Below are 13,916 nucleotides of genomic sequence, written 5' to 3' on the forward strand. Positions count from 1 at the left end.
GGCTGACACGATGAGTTGGAAAAGATACAAAGATAATTATGTTTACTAATTGGATAGCATTCAATTTGCTTATCTGCATCAAGAAGAAATATTACTTAGCTTAAAAAATGAAAAGAGAAAACAAAGCATGCATTCTGAGTTCAGTATACGAGTGCTCAATGTATAGAGGACCTGTACTTAAACGAATGCAGTTAGGCATGTGACATGCAAAAGAGGCCACTGAATTTATGACAATATTCCATTTTTAATGGCTTCCACATTAGTGGATTCTTTTTCATTCTGAATCAGAGGCAGAAAGAAAAAAGAGAGAGAGGGAGAGGAAATGCACAAAACCTTGATGAGCTTGGTGCAGGCATTCTTATGTATAAAAACATCAAGAGGATGGCGAAGAGATGCACACCAGAAAGATATAAGCTATGAAAAGAAAGCCAAGATTCTCATGAGCAAAGTACAATTATTTACCTTCCAGTCACAAGAGGTTTGTGCTAAGAGTGCGAGCAGAAACACATTACAAAATGTATGAAACGGCACACATCAGCTGAGTCCAAAAGGAAAAAAAAAAACACAAGTTATGGAAAAGTGCAATTCTCCACACAAGGGTAATCTGAAAACTAGAAAAATAATATTGTCTCTGAGAGCAAAACCATTCAGTTCCACTGAGAGATCTAACTAACAACAGAATGAAACACGAACATATTTAGACAAGACAGATGTTTAAAGAAAGTGAAATTTAGACTTTAAAAGACACTGAATGAAAGAAATTAATGTGGAAATAGAAGTAAACATCCTGATCAATGGGAGGTGGAGGGGAACACACATATTGAAATAATGAGATTTCATGCAGAATCTATCAGGGTTTATTGCTATTATTATTATTAATTGTCTGCTTACTGTCTTACCTGGGGAAGTCTGCAAAATATAAACATTGGAAGTTGAGAGGCTCGGCCAGGCTGGTATGAGGCCTCCAGGTAACAGTTCAGTAGGAGACACTCCTTCCATTTGGGTGATGACTTGGTCCCTTTCGGGGACCACAGGTAAGCAGGTGATATTGTTCATTCCATCCACACAGAGAAACCCAACAGGACAAGCCTGTATTAAGCAATCGTTGTAATTAAGCTCACAGCTTCGTCCCTGAAAAAAGAAGGGTTCTTTTTAATTATTTTTTTTTAAAAGCCACTTGAAGGCTGTTTGCATTTTCAGACTTACTTTAAATGATTCAAATTCTTGCTTTAATTTGATCATTTAAAAAGCTGTCTGTTTAAATTGAGCGACCTGCGTTTTCTAAAATTAATCTAATTACTTTCATGCCATGATCTAGGCTTTTCAGCTGAAACTCAATCATGACATTCTGGTGTCTGGTCTGTTCTAACAGTAATTCTCAGTGTTAAAATAAAGGTTCTATTCCATAGTCCATGTATGTCCTGGGCAGAGCTCTGTCTTCAAGTCATTCAAGTTTCAGCATCACAGTTTGCTCAATAAGAGATTAACCCAAAGTGATACACAAAGATGTAAACCACAAAGTTGTTCTGAAACTGTAATTACTTAATGTTGTAGTGGCTTCAAGTACACAATTTTTTCCACACTTTAACTTGATTTGTGTACCTGCTGCTGCCGCAGCCTTACATAACAGGTTGTAACACACTGAAATTGTAGTTGCCTCTTGGGAAGGCAGGAATTGTGCTGCATGTCTAAGTAGCTATGGTATGGACTTTACTATGGCTCCTCAGGATTTTTAAAAATATATACCTGAATACACAGTTCTCTAGAGATCTCCCTGACAATAATGAAAAATAGTCTTCAGATCCTTATTTTAAAAATACAAATATTTTACTTCTTCAACATACAAAATATGTTCTTCCATGTTGCTTTTGCTTTTTCCCCGTAAGTGAGACAAGCATTTCCTAACATTCCATTAACATTCTGGTAAATATGGGTGAAAATAAGTAGGAAAATATTATTCTGTCCCCTCTAGTGAGGGGTTATATGCTTCCTGACTCCACCTAGCAACATTAAAACAAATCAGAGTTGTGTATAATGAAGAAAAGATCTCAAGCTGTTGGACATAAATAAAACATAAAAGCAGGTCTGTCCCATTGCAAAAAAATACATGGACATCAATCTGAAATTAAAAATTTCAATATTCAGAAGCTGGTGAGGACACATTTCAATCTCCAGCATGAAACAGATGAACTGGAATCCACTTAGGGTGGGATCACACTAGGAATATGGTGAGGCAGTATCCTGGCTTTGAAAAAGCTGGTGCAATCACACAGCCCCCACCCTGCTGCCGGGAGAGGCACAGGCCGTACATATGTCAGAGGAACATTTAGATTGCTCTTGCACTCATGGGACACATGCATCACACACCCTGGCTGTTCAGCCAGCCAGGAAACATGCCCTGCATACACTTTACAGATTTGCTACCAGGAAGTTCCCAGTAGCTATTTAATCCAGTTCCAGCCAGTCCTAAAATAACATAAGGATGGGTGGGACTTTGGGGACAGATGTGCTCAAGTGATTGTACACACTAAATTCAGAAGGGAGGTGAGGCTAGGTCAAGCCAAATCTCTCATGTGATCACACCCTAAGATTCCACAATGGCCCCTCTCCCCAGCTTGAACAAAGACTTGGATCCTTAACAAGAATGAATGGAGCAGTGCTAGAGGAAGGGAACTTGCCTTCCTTCCTATTCTCATCATAGCCTTTTGGCCTCCTGAAACTGTGCTGCTGGGAGCTGGTGAATATGAAGGAACAATGTTGGGAGCAAAGTGATTGTCCACCAGGAGGGAGGAATTGACAAAATTCTCTCTCCCCTCCTCTGTAGATATATCCAGGTGGACAGCCATGTTTGTCTGAAGCAACAGAATAAAGCTGGACTCCAGCGGCACCTTGAAGATCAACAACGTTTTATTCAGAATGTAAGTTTTTGTGTGCACGCACACTTCCTCAGACAATGAAATGGGGTACAGGGAGCAGTGCTACATATAGATGGTGGGCAGTGGTTAAGCATGCAAAATAATGCAGTTAGAATGCAATAGCAAAGTAGTGAAATTAACAAACTGAAATGATAGTAAGTTTTGTCTGGACAGCATCAATTGGAAACAGCAAAGGCAATAAACATGTCAGAAATGGAGAATGATGGTGAGAGTCCATCTTCCCAAGGCAATAAATATAGAGTCTGTTAATTGCTTGATTTCTCCTCAAGTATGGGTTAAACTGAGAACATCTTTTTGTTAAAGGTGTTTCTGTCCACCTAATTTACTTTTTAACATGTAGCATGCTTAACCACTGCCTACCAGCTATATGTAGCACTACTCACTGTACCCTATTTAATCATCTGAAGAAGTGTGCACACACACAAAAGCTTACATTCCAAATAAAATTGTGTTGGTCTTAAAGGTGCCACTGGACTCCAGCTTTGTTCCCCTCCTCTGTGGATGAGAAAGCCATTCTGTCAAAGGAACTGTTGCTGTACTGGTGGAATGACACCTTAGAATCCAAATTTTAGCATTTCTGACTCAAACTATTTTTTTTAACTTTTTCAAACAGTTTATTAATAATAAGGTCAGCTGACTGAATGTAGATGTTATTTTAGCAAAACCTGGGGCTCCACACCCTGGTGTAGGTGTTAGCCAGTTTAGCATAACTGGTAAATGTACTGTTTTGGAATTTGAATCTTACCTGATTGCATTTCACTCTCCAATTTCAACCACTCGATTGAAATTAAATTAAATTAAATTTTAAAAGATTTTTTGGCTAAACATTAGGAAGAACTTCCTGACAGAGTGGTACCTCAGTGAAACTGGCTTCCTCAGGAGGTGGTAGGCTCTCCTTTGAGGAATTTTAAACAGAGGCTGGGTGGCCATCTGACAGCAATACTGATTCTGGGAACTTGGCAGATTATGAGAAGGAGGGCAGGATGGATTGTATCAGTGCTTAGTTCTCATGGCTCCTTCTTACACACCTGGGGAAATGCTCATTGCCACTAATGGCAGATGCATTGACCAAGTTAAATCTTTTAGATATTTGGGAGTTCTTTTCCATTATAATTTGAAATGGTGCATGCATTGTGATGAAGCCCTTCTTATGGCCAAGAACAAGATACCGGTGTTAACTCGTTTCCATTATCAAAAAGGCAATCAATTTGTCCCAGCCACTTTGTAAATCTTTTGCACCACACTACTCTCTCAGCTACTTTATGGGATCCCTGTGTGGTTCCAATGTTTCAGCAAAAACACCGAAAAAACCACAGCTTATTTTTTATGCCACATCCTGGGTATTCCCAACTCGGTGCATTATTTCACCCTGTGTGCTGAATTGTGTCTCCACACAGTAGAGTCTAGAATCTGGATTACCACAATCAAATACTGGCTCCAGCTTCATTTTCACCCTTTACCCAACAGTCTGATTTCTCTTTTACTTGCAGACCCTTTTACCCCTAAATGGTTCTATTTAGTACTCGGGAAAATTAAATCAATTGGTATTGATTTAGATTCATTGACAAACGGCAGTGAAACTTACATATTTCACTTGATTCGCAGGAGAATACTGGATATTGACTCCCAATTAATAATTGCTGAAGCAAGGGGTACATGCTCACTCCACTTCTTGGACCTTCCCCCTTTCCAAATTTGCATGGCTCAGTACTTCTCAAATCTAATAAGCCCACATCAACACCGAGCTTTTATGTTGGCCAGACTCAACATATTTCCACCATCCGTGGTCTCTGGTAGATATAAGGGTATCCCTTAAGAACAGAGACAGTGCAGATGTGGTAGAGAACCTGACTCTATAAGGCACATTCTTTTAGACTGCCCGTTACTTTCTCAACACTGACAACTCCTAACCAAACCTCTCCTCTTAACCCCCAACTTGGTGACAAGCAAAAGGATAGAGTTTTTGTTGGCTGACAAATGTCCCTCAATCACTAAGCAGGTTGCAGAATTTCTGACCCTAGCGGTGAATGAGAAAGAAATTAAAAATGGAGTCAGGTAGGGGAATGCCTTTGTAACCTTGTATTCCCATGCTGGTTGGGCTTGCAAATTACTGTGGTTTGTATGTCCCATTTTGAAGTTCCTTTGGATCTTGCCAATAAAGGTTATGTTTGTCACTGTCACTTTGGGGGTTAGGAAGCTATTTTCTCCAGGCCAGTTTGACCAGGGATCCTGGAGGGTTTTTGCCATCTTCTGGGCATAGAGCATGGGTATGTGGGGGAGGTATTTGCAAATTTCCTGCTTTGTGCAGGCAGTTAGACTAGATTACCATGGAGATCCCTTTAAACTGTATGGTTCTATTCTGTGATTCTATGTGACAGGCAGGAAGCTGCCCTGCCCCTGAAAGGGAAAACTGCCTAGTATGTGAGCTCATAGGCTCCAGTATCCGATGATCTTACATGATTGAGAGGTTGAATTTTAGAGGGAAACACATCAAGCCGTTATTCTCAGGTGACACCAGAGAGTAGACAGCTCAAAGGGTAGCTCTGCCTGCTAGTATGGCATTGGATTAGACAGGACAGAGTACTCAGCTGTGAGCCTGTCTCAGGTAATTAAACAGACCTAGTATGTGTTTGAATCTGACTCATGGGAAAGGGCAGGCTGGTGTGGTTGGAATCCTGTCTGAGAGGATCCACCCTGATGGTTAGGTGGTAGAAGTCAATAAGGCCCTGAGAGATATTGGGCTGTGTAGCAATAGCTCAGTGATGATTCAGAGTTTAATATCTGTACACTGAAGTGAATTTCACATCAAACCTGAAACTGTATTCAGTAATTAAGTGTAAGCTCCTCAGCCAAGCTTTTCCTTTTCTTCTTTTTTTGTATGCCTTTACTGCTGAAGTGTTGTAGGCAAAAAAACATCAGGAGAGCTACTGTTGGCCACCCCTGCTATATATTATTACCAAGGGGAAGAACTGAGGGGAAGGTTTTAATTTAAAACATATATTGAAAGTCTTGAACCTATGAAGCTGCCTTATACTGAATCAGACCCTTGGCTCTCCAAGGTCTCAAGCTGAGGTTTTTCATGCCTACTTGCCTGGACCTTTTTAGTTGGAGATGCCAGGGATTGAACCTGGAGACCTTCTGCTTACCAAGCAGATGCTCTATCACTGAGCCACCATCCCTCCAAACCTTTCCCCCAAAATTTGAGGAGGTTGACAAATTCCCTTGGTTTGAAGAAATAGTCTGTCATTTACTTCTTGGAACTGGCTCTTTGACCTTAATACTGTGTGTGCGTGTGCGTGTGTATGTGTTTCTTTCATCTTCCTGGTTAGGGACAGGGTGTGCAAGATTTCAATGGCAGCAAGCTAGCAACAGGCCTTAGTCTGTATTCAGAACCAGTTTGGTGTAGTGGTTAAGTGTGTGGACTCTTATCTGGGAGAACTGGGTTTGATTTCCCACTCCTCCACTTGCACCTGCTGGAATGGCCTTGGGTCAGCCATAGCTCTGGCAGAGGTTGTCCTTGAAAGGGCAGCTGCTGTGAGAGCCCCCTCAGCCCCACCCACCTCACAGGATGTCTGTTGTGAGGGGAGAAGATATGGGAGATTGTAAGCCGCTCTGAGTCTCTGATTCAGAGAGAAGGGCGGGGTATAAATCTGCAATTTTTCTTCTTCTTCTTCTGTTCCTCTCCTTTCAGGTGGTTAAAGTCATGGCAGGGCCACAGGGATCTCAGCCCATGGCGCACAGATCCACAGGGTTACCATCATCAGGAGCTCCTGGAGTTTCACCAGAATTGCAACTGCTCTCTGGATTAGAAAGATCAGTTCCTTTGAAGAAAATGGCATATTTTGTAGGCTAGATTCTCCGGCTAGGGATTTAAATCATGTGGGAGGGCTCCAGGAGCAGCTGCTGTCCTCCCTATCAGTGAAAGGTTCCCACCAATCAGCTGGTTGGCAGGATCTTTCACTGGTGCAGGGAACACCAACAGAAGCAGCCAAGTTGTCTCTCCCTCAGTTTAAAGATCCAGCTGACTAGCTGGTTGGCAGGGTCTTTAAATCACGCAGGGAGGCATGCTGCTGGCTTCTGCCACTGCCTGCCTCTCCCACACAGTTTGGATTGCCAGCAGAGGCTTGAGAGCCACCCTTGCCATTGATTCAAATCACATAGGAGGGCTGGCAGAAGCAGCCACAACCTCCCTGTGTGATTTAAAGACCTCGCTGACCAGATGGCTCTTTAAATGGAGGGGGAGGCCCAACTGCTTCTGCTGGCACTCTCTGCACCAGTGAATGGTCTCACCAATCAGCTAATCCGTTGGACCTTCACTGGCAGGGAGGGCAGCGGCTGCTCCTGGGGCCCTCCTTTATGATTAAAATTGCCTAAGAGGGAGGGGGCAGACTCTACCCTCTCAGGGGCCACGCAATTCAGCAACCCGAGACTCACTGCCCTAGGCAAGCACCTATGGTAAGCACACTGGCTCTGGCTCTGGTATCACATCTTAAACTTCACCCTCCCTAAGCACTGCACTCAAGTTGCTAGGAATTTACAAAACTGGAGTTAGCAGCCCTACCAGTTTCAGGCCTATGCTACGCAGCTTTGTCAATCAGGATGTGCATGGGATGTGTCCTTTTAGTTCGTTTTTTTTGTTTGATCGTACTGTTTGTTCAAATTGGTAAATTGTTTGGTACTTTTTTTGTGAGACACTTGGAGTCACTTCAGGGAGAAAAGTAGCATGCAAATACCATAAACAAATTAAACACCACCACCACCCCCCCCAAAAATAATTGATGATCCACTTATTGCATCTGACGGAATGAGTTTTAATTTACAAATTTTATGCTGGAATAAAAATGGAGTCCTCTTCAAGATTCCAAAAGACTTCTGAAGAATGGTTATATTTAGAAACTAGTTTAGGAATGTTTCAATCTCCCAGGCTTTAAAATCATCTATAAATTATTACCATCAACCTTCCATTTTGACTTCTGTTTTTGCTTACTCTGCGTTCCAGTAAAGGACCAACTTCTATCTGTCAGTCACATGAGGTTAAGAATCAGAGTGTGTGTCCTTTAGCACCTCAAAATAATGAGACATGGTAAATGGAGTAGGACTGCACCTTAATCTCATCACACTTCAGGGCAACAGCAGCTCAAGAAGGAGAGCCTTGTCCAGTAAATGACCATTAGGCTGTTAATCAAGGCCTGACAGCTGTTATTCAAGGCACTCACTCACACACACACACATCTACTGCTTTGCCAGTCTGGTACAGAAAAGGCTAGGGATACTTTAACACCAGGCAGTTTGGCTCATGTTCTGTTCACATGTCACAGACAAATGATTTTGCAGTGAGCAGCTAGTCTATTTATTGAGTTCCTTTTTGCATATTCAAACAGTGCAGTAGAGTGAAATTAGTAGCATTTTACTCAATCACTTTCACATACTGCCTGATCGGAGTCTTAGTTTTTCCCTCTCTTCAAGAGAGCGATCAGGAGCTGTGAGCATTTCTATTTGCCAGTGATTATTATATATATTTTAAAAACCTTACCCTTTGTGTTTAAGCCACATTATCAAGGTTATTTTACACATGCACATTTTTGCACAGCTTTATAGGGATCATAGTTGTGCCCAAACAACATTATGTGATCTTGGAACAGTCTTTACCTTATTCCCACATTCTTTAACTAGATAGCTAGTCACTAGTGATGGGCACAAACCAAGAAATGAATGATGGTTAAAGCACAAATTGAGCTGGTTTGTGGTTCATTTTGTCTTTTTAAACAATTTTATTAGTAACATATGGTAATAAATTTCAACTTCTTACATCATTAATAACTACTTTTTAATCTATCCCATATATTACTTTCTACCCACCCCTCCCCCCTTTACTTGACCCCCGCAGGTGTTATATACTTAAAATATTATTATTAAAGGTACCCTTAATTAATAAGAACCAAAATTAATATCCTCCTCCCTCTTATGCTTAATCATTATCAAAAATCGTCCAATGTCCTTTTATTTTCCACTCTTTTTCTATGTATCTTCTGAACTTTTTCAACTCCATCTTAAATACTTCTAAATCAGTCTCTTAAGGTTCTTGTTAACTTGTCCATTTCACTCCATGTCATAACTCTTACAATCCAATCCCATTTCTCTGGTATTTTTTCTTGCTTCCACAACTGCACATACAATGTCCTAGCAGCTGAGAGCAAGTACCAGATTAAAGTTCTATCTTCTTTTGGAAATTTTTCCATTTGTGATCCCAACAGAAAAGTCTCTGCAACTTTGTTAAATTCGTATCCCAAGATCTTAGAAATTTCTTTCTAGTAAACACCATCAATTTTATTGATAACATATGGTAACCATATCCATTAATACCTTCTTTTTATCTATCCCATATGCTATTTTCTAGTCCCCCCTCCCCCCGTTACTTGACTCCCGCTAAAGTTATATACTTAAAATACTAACATTTAAAGGTACCCTTAAACCATAACAACCTATATCCATATTCTACTTTTTTCTAGTATTATCATTATCAAAAAAATTGTCCAATATTCCATTCTTCTTCTACATAACATCTAAACTTTTTCCACTCCTTTCATACACTTCCAAATCATAGTCTCTTAAGATTCTTGTTAGTTTGACCATCTCACACCATGTTATAACTTTTACAATCCAATCCCTTTTTTCTGGTATTTTTTCTTGCTTCCGTAATTGCGCATACAATGTCCTAGCTGCTGAAAGCAAGTACCAGATCAAAGTTCTATCTTTTGGAAATTTTTCCATTTGTAATCCCAATAAAAAAGTCTCTGCTACTTTCTTGAATTCATATCCCAAGATCTTTGAAATTTCTTGTTGAATCATCTGCCAATACTTTTTCGCTCTTTCACAAATCCACCACATATGGTAAAAAGAGCCTTCATGTCTTCTACATTTACAACATCTGTCTGACATCTTTGTCTTGATCTTTGCCAATTTTTTAGGAGTCATATACCACCTATACATCATCTTAAAACAATTTTCTTTTATACTCTGACATGTTGATAATTTCATAGAGTTCTTCCAAAGATACTCCCATGTATCCATCTGTATTTCTTTATTTACATTGATTGCCCACTTAATTATTTGAGATTTTACTACCTCATCTTCCATAGACCATTTTAACAGTAACTTATATATTTTTGAAATTAATTTTTCATTATCTCCAAGCAGAACTTTTTCCATTTCTGTTTGCTCATGTCTTATTCCTTCAGTTTTGATATCATTCTCCACCAGGTTTTTTATTTGTTGCATTTGAAACCAATCATATTTTTTATTCAACTCCTCAGCAGTTTTCAATTCTATTTTGCCACTTTGTATTTTTAGTAATTGATTGTATGACAACCCTCTCTCTTCACTGGTTTCAGCTGTTATTTTTATTACTTCTGCTGGCACTATCCATAATGGCTTTCTCTCATCACCATATTTCTTGTACTTCATCCATGCATTTAACAAATTATTTCTGATATAATGGTGAGAAAAAAAAACATCCGTCCTTTTCTTCCCATAGTACATATAAGCATGCCAGCCGAATTTGTTTCCATGAGCTTCCAACATTAAAAGTTTTTTATTCAACAGCGTCATCCAGTCTTTTATCCATACTAAGCAAACTGCATCATGATATAGACTTAAATTTGGTAGCTGGAATCCTCCTCTCTCTTTAGCATGTTAAAATTTTCATTTTAATCCTTGGTTTCTTCCCAGCCCATACAAATTCTGAAATCTTCCTTTGCCATTTATTAAATTGTTTGCTATCTTTCACAATCGGAATGGTTTGAATCAAATACATTATTCTCAGCAGAATATTCATCTTAATTGCAGCTATTCTGCCCAGCAATGACAGATTAAGTTTATTCCACTTCACCATATCTTCATCCATTTTATGCCATAGCTTTTCATAGTTATTTTTGAACAAATCAATATTCCTTATTGTTATCTTCAAGCCCAAATACTTTACTTTAGAAGTAACTTCACATCCCGTCCGTCTCTGCAATTCCTTTTGTTCATTTACTTGCATGTTTTTACATAAAAATTTCGATTTTTCTTTATTAACATAAAGTCCCGCCAACTCTCCATATTCTTGTATCTTGGCTAACAGCAAAGGTATTACTTGTATAGAATTTTCAGCTATAAACATTATATCATCAGCAAACACTCTATATTTATAAGTAAATCCTCTAATTTTCAGCCCTTCTATTTTTTTATTGTCTAATATTTGCATCAGCAAAATTTCAAGAGTCATTATAAACAACAATGGTGAAAGCGGACAACCTTATTTAACAAACGTCTCATTTGCATTTGTAATATTGTAATCTCCCTTATAATTTTCTTTTTTCCTGGCCTTTTTCTTAATTCATCTTCTTTTTTCTTAATTTCATTTTGAATGTCCAACATCTGTTTATCTTTTGCTCTCTTATCTTTATTATTCAATGTTATTAATATTCCTCTCATTACTGCCTTGTAGGCATCCCATACCACCTGAAATTCTATATCTTCTCTATCATTGACTTGGAAATAAGCTTTAGTTTCATTTTCTAAAGATGTCACTATTTCTTTATTTTGTAGTAAATCTTCATTTAATCTTCTCAACTTTTTAGACAATTTTGTAATCCACATTATTGGGTTATGATCAGCTCCTATTTTGGGTAAGATCTCTGTCTTCTTTGTTATAAGTCCCAAATCTTTGGTACCCCACAACATGTCATTTCTAGAAAAAGAATTATGTCTGGCTGAAAAAAAGGTATAGTCTCATACTTCAGGATTGAACTTCTTCCATATATCCTCCAAATTCTCTTGTTTAACCAGCTCAAAAAAAGACTTTGGCAATTTCCCTTCTTTATCAATTTTTTTCTTCCCAGATCTATCTATTGTGTTCTGAATTGTTCCATTAAAGCCCCCGTCAACAAAATTTGCCCATAGGTCACTTCATCAAGATGTTGTGTAATATTTTTAAAGAAAATGCCCTTTGCACCATTTGGAGCATAAAGTCCCAACAATAAAGTTTTTTTAGCATTCAATGTAATTTCCACTGCTATATATCTTCCATCTTTATCTTTAAAAACCAATTTCGGGTCTAATTCTTTTTTAATATAAAAAATTACTCTCTTCTTCTGTTCAGCCAATGTATAAAATTCTAGTCCCAATTGCTTATTCCATATAAATTTATAATCCTTTTGTCTAATGTGCACTTCTTGTAAACAAACTATGTTACAATTTTGTTATTTTTACATGGTGGTTCATTTTGTTCATTTTTGCAAATCGTTCTTCAGCCAACCTGGTGCCGATTCAGTCAATTCTTACACAATGCTGGGGGGAGACTTACGGAGAGCCCTAGAAACACCCAAAGCTGTTGTCCATAGCTTGATTGACAGCTCTGGAAACCAACCACAGGGCTCCCATTTTGCTCTATGGGAGCAGATTATATACCACTATAATACTACAACCTAACTCAGTTGCTTCCACTTTGCAGCACTAAGAGAGTAGAGCTGGGTCAGTTTTGTTTGCTGCATGGCTGTGATTTTGAGGAGGCTCAACCTGAGTTCGATCCCCGGCAGAAGCTGGGTTTTCAGGTAGCTGGCTCAAGGTTGACTCAGCCTTCCGTCCTTCCAAGGTCGGTAAAATGAGTACCCAGCTTGCTGGGGGGGAAGTGTAGATGACTGGGGAAGGCAATGACAAACCACCCTGCCGTGTAAAAAAGTCTGCCGTGAAAACATTGTGAAAGGAACATCACCCCAGAGTCGGAAATGACTGGTGCTTGCATAGGGGACCTTTCCTTTTTTCCTGATGGACTCCTTTCCCCCCCACACACAGCAGGACAATTTTTTTAAACATGTCTCCCAGCTAGAAAGGTGTTCCTTGCTGTGATTTCAAGGACTGAACTTGAAACTAGAGCTGAGCTTTCCTGGGGGCATCTGCTTTGGGGGGACTATGACTCAGACATCCCAAATCCAATCTTTGCCAAACTTAGAAGGCTGGTGGAGAAGAGCCTGCTGAAGATGTCCTGTGAGTTTGGCGTCTCTAACTTGCAAGGGGGCTATTCTACTACCTTCCAAACCAAATGAACCAAACAAACCAGGAAATCAAATGAACCATGAACCAATATTAACCACCGTTTCCCTGGTTCATGCCCATCCCTACTAGTCACACCCACACCTTTGTATCATGTGTTCATTCAACTGATTTCTTCATTCATTTGTGTTCTGCATTATACTCTGACAGATATGAAGCTATCTCTTTACACTGCTTGGCTTTCACTCAGGTCCCCCCCCCCCCCACATCTTTCTTTTTATAAATATATGCCTACCCTTAACTCCTAGCTTATCCACTTGAGTGATGATGAATATGACAAAATGTGTTTTGGGCCATGCAAGTTTATATCACAGTAAGTGTATTTTTAAGATGCCACAAAACACATCGTTGTTTTAGCTACAAAAGATTAACATAGTCATCTCCCACAAAGAATCAGTATAATGGTAAAATAGTCTTATAGGGGGGGGAAATGCTATTTGCAGTTCCTTCCTTTTGTTTTTATTTTAGAAAAAAAAGATCTTTTCTATTAAGAAGTCCAAATTGTGAAACTGTTCAGATGAATTAACGTAATTACTCAACTCTTTCAGATTCCAAATTGATATATTGTATAATTAAACTATTGGGCAGCGATACTGTAAACTGCACACATAAATCACTTTGATCTTAAAAACTCTTTCCCAAACAGCAATTTATCCTTTTTTTTGCAGCTCATTTTTTTGTTTGAAAATAACAGGAAAAGAGTGGAATATATTTGAATAACACTTGCATATCTTAGAGATTTATTGTAAAGCTGACAAATGAATAATGTATACCTACTCAACAGGAAATTTGTTGTGCATTATTAGCCTGCGGCCCTAATCCAGCAAAAAGCATCTATATGTGGAATCTATGCAGGGTTTTTATTTTTATTTAAACTTAAATCCCTCT

General features: G+C 39.1%; 1 protein-coding gene across 1 annotated transcript in view; it reads right to left on the reverse strand.

Annotated features, from left to right (window-relative positions):
- LOC132569386 (protein eyes shut homolog) overlaps window positions 1-13,916 on the reverse strand; it is a 631,754-nt gene that overhangs the window by 602,165 nt on the left and 15,673 nt on the right. The window contains exon 3 of the mRNA XM_060235420.1: window positions 900-1,131. Within this exon, the coding sequence (XP_060091403.1) occupies window positions 900-1,056 (157 nt within the window). The 5' untranslated portion in view covers window positions 1,057-1,131. The remainder of the gene's footprint in view (window positions 1-899; window positions 1,132-13,916) is intronic.

The sequence above is a fragment of the Heteronotia binoei genome, chromosome 1 (assembly GCF_032191835.1).
Source record: "Heteronotia binoei isolate CCM8104 ecotype False Entrance Well chromosome 1, APGP_CSIRO_Hbin_v1, whole genome shotgun sequence".
Lineage (NCBI taxonomy): Eukaryota > Metazoa > Chordata > Lepidosauria > Squamata > Gekkonidae > Heteronotia > Heteronotia binoei.